Raw genomic sequence first — 8,641 nt, 5'->3', positions numbered from 1 at the left:
GTCTCTCTGCCTAGCCCCTGAAGCGGCTCAAGGGGCATCTCTCTGGCCTGGAGAATTTATGTGGCTTGCTCAAAGTCAGGGAGGGAGTTGGAGCCACACTGTCAATGCACCCTCATCCCAAATAAGCCATCAGACTGCATGCCCAGTGTCCATCAGGTCTGTACAGGCTTTCAGTGTATGAAAGGGATCGCTGCCTGCAGCTCTGTCTACTACAGGACAGGACAGAACAGAACCAGGAGCAATGGGTTCAAGTTGCAGCAAGGGAAGTTGAGGTTAAATATCAGGAAAAACCTCTCTCACTAGGAGGATAATAAAGCACTGGAAGAGGCTCCCCAGAGCGGTGGTGGAGTCTCCAACCTTGGAGGTTTTTAGGACCTGGGTAGAAAAGCCCTGGCTAGGACGATCTAGTTGGGGCTGATCCTGCTTTCAGCAGGGGGTTGGACCAAGTGATCTCCTGGGGTCCCTTCCAACCCTCATCTTCTATGCTTCTATGACCGAGGTGGATAATCCAGTCAGTCCTTTCCAGTCTCACTGAAAGAGCACTGAAAAGATGTTGACAGGTGCTACACTAGCACTGCCACTGCTTTGCACAACTGAGGCTAGTGGAAACAGGTGCTGAATGTTAGCTCCATCTCTGCACCAGCCTGCAAAGCTGGAGAATCTCTGCCAGCTCAGCTCCCCGCAGCGCAGATCAGAGCAGCCCTACAAGGATTTTGTAGGAATAGTTCATCTGCTGAGGATGGAAGCCCACAGAGAGATGATTTTGTGATGAAGCAATCGCTCCTGAAGGAGATTGCAGGATGATCCTCCCATGAGATTAATTTGTGGAGAGAGAATGATGAATGTCTGAGGAAAGGGGCAAGCTTCATCCTAACATGCAATCCCTTTAGCAAGCAGAATCAGCTTTGTATATAAATTATGTAAATGAAATTATCTGAGGCATCCTTGGCTGCTTTGGTTTGAGAGAGCAGCTTCTGGAAAGGATCAAGCTGAAGGCTGCAGATTTATAAAACAGTTTCTTGACCAGTTTTAAATTTGAAAGCTTTATTAGTCTTCTCATACCATTGTCCAGTAGAGGGAAGCTGGGACTTAGGAGGCAAACAGCAGCTAAATGGAAACTTGTAGTGAAACCAGGCCTGGTCACTGGTGGCGTTGCTTGCCAATATCTTACTTCAGCGAAGAAGGGGTTTCGGTTTTATATCTTAAAGAGAGAAAAGGAAAGAGGAAGAGAGAAGGGAAAGTAAGACAAAGAACTGGAAAACAGAAAACAATCAGAGCCGAGAGCCAAAATATGGACCCTGGAATCCACACCGGGGCAGGCAATTATTTTGGGCGGTGGGCTGCTTAGTGAGTTTTGGCAAGCCATTGATGGCCACATGAGAGGCAGACAGGGGCAGATAAATATTAATTTTCTAAATTTTTTAGCGGCCCCATGGGCTGGATAGAATGGCACACCCTGCCCACCCCTGATCCACACCCTGCTTCTGGGTTCATCCGAAACCAAAAGTGTCTGTTAACAAGCTAAAGCACATGCAAGTTGAGGACAAGATAGTAGAGGTCCCATACAGAAAGCAAAGCCTTTCCAGCATCATACCTAAACCAGCTTGAACATTGTCTCTTCACCATTTTTCCTAGTTAAAAGGGTATCAGCATGACCTTGAAGGAAGTGCAGCAAGATAAAGGACATCTTCAGATGGGAAAGAAAGCAGTTCCATTAGCTTACCGGTGACGACCAAGCCCATGAATTAAAAAGCCCTCTGGTTTCCCTGGTGCATTCAATAGCTGTACAGAATTATTCTGATCTCTGAGAATTTTCTACAGAACAAGGGTATGAGCCTGTGGCTGCAAACACCCTCCAAAGTGAGAGAGGGGCCCTGGTGTGGAAAGTGGGGGAATGGTATGGAAGAAGTTCAGCAACACTGTTATAGGGGGTCCTCATGACATCAGTGTCTTCAGGATTAGTCTAGCATGTAGAAACAGACTATTAACACTCCAGTTATCCCATAGTCAGAGCCACTTTCATGCAAGAGATGTAAATGAGATCATTGCAGAGCTCCTTTTCATTTGAAAGAGGTCAGGGAGGTGGAACGATCTGGGATTTTAGCAGTAGGCAAAACACGACACCATGGACATTGATTTGTATTCAAACTGTGGGACTGTATTAATAAGGGGAAATGGACTTGGGGGCTTTATTAATGGAACTCAGTACCCAAGGCATCTCTGGCACCTGTTTTTCTACCATGTGATGGAGAGCAGCTAATTTGTGGATGGACTTGAACAGAACCCACTGACGGCTGTGGCGTGTTGAGTAGCTCCCCACAGCAAGCTGGGGGAATAGTAGAGATGCTGGAGGGTAGGGCTCAGATTCAGAGTGGCCTGGACAAAGCGGAGGATCGGGCCAAAAGAAATCTCATGAGGGTCAACAAGGACAAGTGCAATGCCCTACAATCCCATGCATCGGTGCTGGCTGGGCAGCAGCTCTGCAAAGAAGGACCTGGGGGTGACAGTGGACAATAAGCTGAATAGGATCCAGCAGTGTGGCCTTGTTGCCAAGAAGGCAAATGGCATCCTGGGCTGCACTGGTAGGAGCGTTGCCAGTAGGTTAAGGGAAGTGATTCTTCCCCTTCTATTCACCACTGGTGAGGCCACATCTGCAGTCCCGTGTCCAGTTTTGGGCCCCCCACTATAGAAAAGATGTGGACAAATTGGACAGAGTCCAGCAGAAGGCAACAAAAATGGTTCAAGGGCTGGGGCATGAGACTTATAAGGAGAGGCTGAGGAAGCTGGGCTTACTTAGTCTGCAGAAGAGAAAAACTGAGGGGGGATTTAATAGCAGCCTTCAAGTACCTGAAAGGGGGGGCTGAAAGAGGACGGAGCTGGACGGTTCCCAGTGGGGGCAGATGACAGAACAAGGAGCAACGGACTCAAGCTGCAGCAAGGGAGGTTTAGGTTAGATATTAGGAAGAATTTTCTCACTAGGAAGGTAGTAAAACACCAAGACAGGCTACCCAGAGAGGTGGTGGACTCTCCAACCTTGGAAGTTTTCAGGACCCAGATAGACAAAGCCTTGGCTGGGATGATCTAGTTGGGGCTGGTCCTGCTTTGAGCAGGAGCTGGACTAGATGTGACCTCCTGAGGCCCCTTCCAACCATGACTTTCTATCATTCAACTGCAGGATTGGAGCCTTTATTTTCTTGCAGTACAGGGCAGGCTTTCTGGGAGAACCTAACTGCAATCCCAGATCTCACTCATCTGCAGGGTATGGGACGTTCACAAATTAGGAATAACAGAAGGTTTCCAGAGGGAAACATTAGCCGATTGTATCAAACAACACTGTAAAATGGTTTACCTTCATGCCTGGTTTTCCATATGCCCGCTATGCTTTGATGAGAGAACTGCTTCTGCAATTCCGCATTTTTGAGATCCCCCAGAGATTGTGGGATAGTAGCAGCGGCTCTTGCTGCAGCCCTTTGCAATGCTCCTCATCCTGGATTTGGCAAGACTTCATTAAAACGCACCAACACAGGAATGATTTCGCTCTCCTATAGAGTTTGCCCCTGTGCATCTCAAAGGCTTTGCAGAGAAGCACAGAATATCAGTGTCCATTTCAAAGCAGGCAAACGGAGGACAAGTGACTTCCTGGGTTCACCCTGCAGACCCACAGCAGAGCCAGGTCTCCAGGCTAATTCACTAACCACTAAGCATCTCTGCTTCCTTGTCAGCTGGCTAGTCCTGCCTGCTAGCTGGAGGAGGCGAATCAAGCCTTCCTCTCCCCACGGCTAGGAGCACGTTGGGCAGAATCAGCATTGTGAGCTGCCGAATGGGGAAGCTTTTTATACGTGCCTTTGTGCAGAAACACAATTCAGTCCACTGCTGTCCAGAAATACATCCCTAATTCTACTCCTGCCAGGGATCCCCTGGGAGCTACTCCCAGTAGTAAAGGTAAGGGTGATCTAGTACAAGCACTGTTAGGAGTAGGTTAGCGCACAGTTCTCCCCCAAGCAACAGGCACCCCACAAGTACTTCTCCTACAGGCCTGGATACATTTCCCCCTTCACCCAAGAGCTATTCCCCTCTAGATCCAGGAAACTGCCACAAGCTGCTTTCAGTTGGCCACTGCTCTCTGCATCACCTCAAATCTTGTCTGAGGTTTATAAGCAGGTGATCTGCTTTCCCCCCAGCTCTACCCAAGCAGCTCAGCCAGCTACCAGATCCCTGCAACCTTTCAGGCTCCCAAACACCATCTTCCAAATAATGAATCAAAACAGTCCTGCTCAAAGCATTTAATTTGGGGTGGAGTGATATGAATTCTCTCATAATAAAAATAAAGTCCTGTGGAGCAACTCATGGATGCTTATTAGTACAGCCACTTGACTATGCAGTCAACCATACACAGAAACTAATTGGAACTGATGGGAAAAATACTTGGTGAGGATTTACCTGTTTCAGTAAAGGGTACAAGGTCTAGCGATTAGATTAATCTGCCATTTCTATGATAAAAATGTATAACTAAAAACAAACTGTGTGGAAAATAACACCACCAACCGTCCCCAAAGCTTTTCATCTTTACTGCTGTTGGTCATAGCAGCTTGTACTATGCCTTGCTTGCTTTCACTCCAGCGGGGAGATGCAGCAGGGATACACCCCGTCTTTCCAACTGTTGCTCATTTGCAAAGAACAGCCCTGGTGTTGGATTAATTATCAGTGTCTGGTGCTCTAATGAGGAAGGATTTTTGCACAGTGCCCCCCTCTAAGACTCACCTGTAAAGTTCATTTAGTGGAAAGTGCTCTGTAAACACTAAGTATTAACATGGACCATAGAAAACCTTGCTCCATATTTTGATCTCTTGCTCTTCTTTTATAACAGTAGCTTGAGATAACCTCTGTCTCCCTCATGCAGCTTGCTTCAGGGAAGCAAGCAGATAATAGCACCTTCCAGAAACAAAAAGCCCATCATAGTCAGCAGGTTTATGGCCTCTGGAAAGTCACAGCAGAAAGACCTCTGGAGATTCCCCACAGCCATTTTCAATGAAAGGAAACAATGGGGTTGGGAAGGTCTAATCTACCTTGATTTAAGGGCTTAAGGTGTGCAACCTAGAAGAGGGGAAATGCCCACTCCCACTACCGCTCTTTCCTTATATTGCCAGCTAGTGCAATGGTCTTGCACTAGTTTGCACCATCCCTCTGAGAGGATCCCTGCAGAGGGGGAAATGCCCTGGTGGAAGCCAGAGTTGCAGACTGCATTGCCTCTGTGCATCTCTCTAATGCAAACCAGCTGCTGCCCTGGGCAAGACATCAGTGACCCAATAGGATCCCAGAAGATGCCCTTGGATACTCCAATCAGGTGCAGAGACAGGATAGGGGGGTGGAGCTAGAACCCCCTTAAATAGGCTGTGTGGCAGGCTAGGGCATGCTATCCAGCTGGCAGGGCATCTGAGTGGTTCAGTTTTTGTTTCTACCCTCCCAGGTAACCCACAATGGTTGAAGAAGAGATTGCAGCGCTGGTGGTTGACAATGGCTCTGGTATGTGTAAAGCTGGCTTTGCAGGGGATGATGCTCCCCGTGCTGTGTTCCCTTCCATTGTGGGGCGGCCCAGGCACCAGGGGGTCATGGTGGGGATGGGCCACAAAGACAGCTATGTGGGAGATGAAGCCCAGAGCAAGCGAGGCATTCTGACCCTGAAGTATCCCATTGAGCATGGGATTGTCACCAACTGGGATGACATGGAGAAGATCTGGCATCATACCTTCTACAATGAGCTTAGGGTGGCCCCTGAGGAGCACCCAATCCTGCTTACAGAGGCTCCCCTGAACCCAAAGGCTAATAGGGAGAAGATGACTCAGATTATGTTTGAGACCTTCAATGCCCCAGCTATGTATGTGGCTATCCAGGCTGTGTTGTCCCTGTATGCCTCTGGCCGTACCACTGGCATTGTCATGGACTCTGGGGATGGTGTCACCCACACCGTGCCTATCTACGAGGGCTATGCCTTGCCACATGCCATCCTGCGTCTGGACTTGGCAGGCCGTGACCTGACTGACTACCTCATGAAGATCCTGACGGAGAGAGGCTATAGCTTCACCACCACAGCCGAGAGGGAGATTGTGAGGGACATCAAGGAAAAGCTGTGCTATGTAGCTATGGACTTTGATGTGGAGATGACCACAGCTGCATCCTCTTGCTCCCTGGAGAGGAGCTATGAGCTGCCTGATGGCCAAGTCATCACTATTGGGAATGAGCGGTTCAGGTGCCCGGAGGCCATGTTCCAGCCCTCCTTTCTGGGCATGGAGTCCTGTGGCATCCATGAGACCACTTTCAACTCCATCATGAAGTGTGACGTGGACATCCGAAAAGACCTGTATGCCAACACGGTGCTGTCTGGGGGCACCACCATGTACCCAGGCATTGCTGACCGCATGAGGAAGGAGATCTGCGCCTTGGCACCCGCCACCATGAAAATCAAGATAGTTGCCCCACCAGAGCGTAAATATTCAGTCTGGATTGGAGGATCGATCCTGGCTTCTCTGTCCACCTTCCAGCAGATGTGGATCAGCAAGGAGGAGTATGATGAAGCCGGCCCTGCTATTGTCCACCGTAAATGCTTCTAAATGAGCTGCCTAAGAATATATCTACAACACAAGTCGTCTAAAGACAATCCTTTGTCCTCAGCTGCTGAGACTGGTAGTGGAGCTATCTGGATGCTGGCTTCATAGAACCCAGCTCAGGGTCCTGCTTGTGATGTCTACTACCTGGGACAACTTATGTACCCCAAGTAAGGGGAAGGGGCTACAGTCTGGTGGCTTTTTGGGTATCAAAAAGCAGCTGTGGGGGTGGGAGGTCGGTGTTCTAACTAGTTCCTCTTCAAACTATGAAAGGCTCCCAAGTCTTGAGCTGGGTTTCAGGTGTCTGGGGAGGGTTTATAGCTTGCACAGAGAAGCACTGGCTTGTCTCGGTGAAGTTCCATGGAACTGAAGAGGTAAGCATCCAGGATGCTGAGTGGGATGTGGAGGGAAAACCTATGGAGTGACTTTGGCTGTGGCCTGAGTTCCCATGTCATGCCCCTGGGCACTGTATGCTATGCTGGGATGATTCGGGCAACAAGGAAATAGCTCTTGCATAGCTAAGCCCCTTATTCTCCAGTTAACTTCTCCAAGGGGAGGAGTATTGTAGCCAACTTGTAGCTACCCTCTTCTTGGTCCTAAACAACCCTGTTACCCCCATGCCTACTACTGTAACTCTAAGTGGCAGAGCTGCCTCAGTAGTTTTAATACCAGTTTTTAGGCCCTCTCTCCTCCTACTGATTGGGATCAGCCGGTGAGGTCACTGCATGCATCTGAACAGAAGACTACCATTTAATCTCAATTTTTGTCAGGCTCTAATTTGAGGACAGTTAAGAATATCCACAGATGAGAAGCCCATCTCTACTTGTGTATTTAATCATGTAATCATCCTGTAAATGCCTGCTGGTTGGAATGAAATTCTTGCTGCTTAGCCACTAAACATTGTTTAACTTCTCCTTTCTTCACACTTACCATGTGGTTGGTCTAAAAGTCTTCAGTCCCTCTAGGATTACAGAATTAACCTGCTTGCTATTAACCATGCCCCCTACCTCTTTCAGGGAAAAACTGATGGATCCACCGTAAGCCCTTTCAAATTCAGCAGTCCTGTCAAACCCTGTATTGGAACCACTTTCTGGAATAAAAATTCTGCTGGCTACTAAAGCCTGAGCACACAACTTGCAGTGGTCTCCCTAGAAGGAGCCAAATAGCATGATGAGGGTGGGGAACTGCATCACAACATAACCTCTCTGAATAGGGTGGCTTTCATGTTTAGGACTGTAGTCTAGGAAGCTCCTAATCCCAGACCCAACCTAGACTTCAATGAATAGGGCCAAGGCCACTATCCTTGTAACATATAACATGTATATTGGTGCAATGCTGAGTACTTTCTGGACAGTACTCTGGCTGGGAACAGGGGAGAGACTTCGGCAGCTCTTGACTAAAACTTGGCCTTGACTCTCTTGTAACTTGGCTGTGTGCACAACTAAGTAATGGTCCCCTAGAAACCTCTTGCATTCAGTAACTTCCCTGTGCAAAGAGCACTTCAGTAAACTTACTCCAAGTAAGCAGGTGATGGAGACTGGATGCAGTCACAAAACTGAATGGATGAAGTGTGTCCTGAGACCTCATCCAGACAGGCAGCTTGGTGCTTCCTGTCATTTCACTTCTCTCTTAGCTCTAAAAAGCATCTGGCCTTGACTAGTCCTAGTGACAACAGCATGATGTTTGGGGAGGCAGGCAGCCCTGTTGAATCCAGCAGAGCAAAGACTTTCACTTGGTAAGTGTGTGTATGTGTGGTTTTAAAAAAACTTTGAAGGTGGTGTGGGGAAGGAAAGGAACAAATTTTGCCTACTAATCTATTAATCCTACCCAAAGAAATTCTGCCTTCTTTCTAGTAACATGACAACTGATTTAAAGCCACTTATGACTCTGGACTACATAGCATTATCCCCTGTCTGTTATCCTAGGTACTCTGATTTTTGGCTACTAATAGTAAAAAGGGACACTACACACCTGTAGCAATGGCAGGATGTGCTCACTAGTGTGAAGTACAGCCTATTGCTGCATCGCTTCTGCCCCAG

At 48.1% G+C, this 8,641-nt stretch overlaps 1 protein-coding gene across 1 annotated transcript; it reads left to right on the top strand.

Annotated features, from left to right (window-relative positions):
- Positions 1 to 5,421: 5,421 nt before the first annotated feature.
- LOC109309184 (actin, cytoplasmic 2-like) lies at positions 5,422 to 7,830 on the top strand. The gene has a single exon (XM_019533825.1). The coding sequence runs from the start codon at positions 5,478 to 5,480 to the stop codon at positions 6,606 to 6,608; it is 1,131 nt and encodes a 376-aa protein (XP_019389370.1). The 5' UTR covers positions 5,422 to 5,477; the 3' UTR covers positions 6,609 to 7,830.
- The last annotated feature ends 811 nt before the right edge of the window (positions 7,831 to 8,641 follow it).

This window comes from Crocodylus porosus, unplaced genomic scaffold (assembly GCF_001723895.1).
Source record: "Crocodylus porosus isolate Cpor-Errol unplaced genomic scaffold, CroPor_comp1, whole genome shotgun sequence".
Classification (NCBI taxonomy): Eukaryota; Metazoa; Chordata; order Crocodylia; family Crocodylidae; genus Crocodylus; species Crocodylus porosus.
Note: the sequence above shows the minus strand (reverse complement) of the source record. Positions and strands in the feature narration are given on the sequence as shown.

Coding starts and splice junctions, on each gene's coding strand:
- LOC109309184 (XM_019533825.1), top strand. CDS start 5,478: ATGGTTGAAGAAGAGATTGCAGCGCTGGTGGTTGACAATGGCTCTGGT.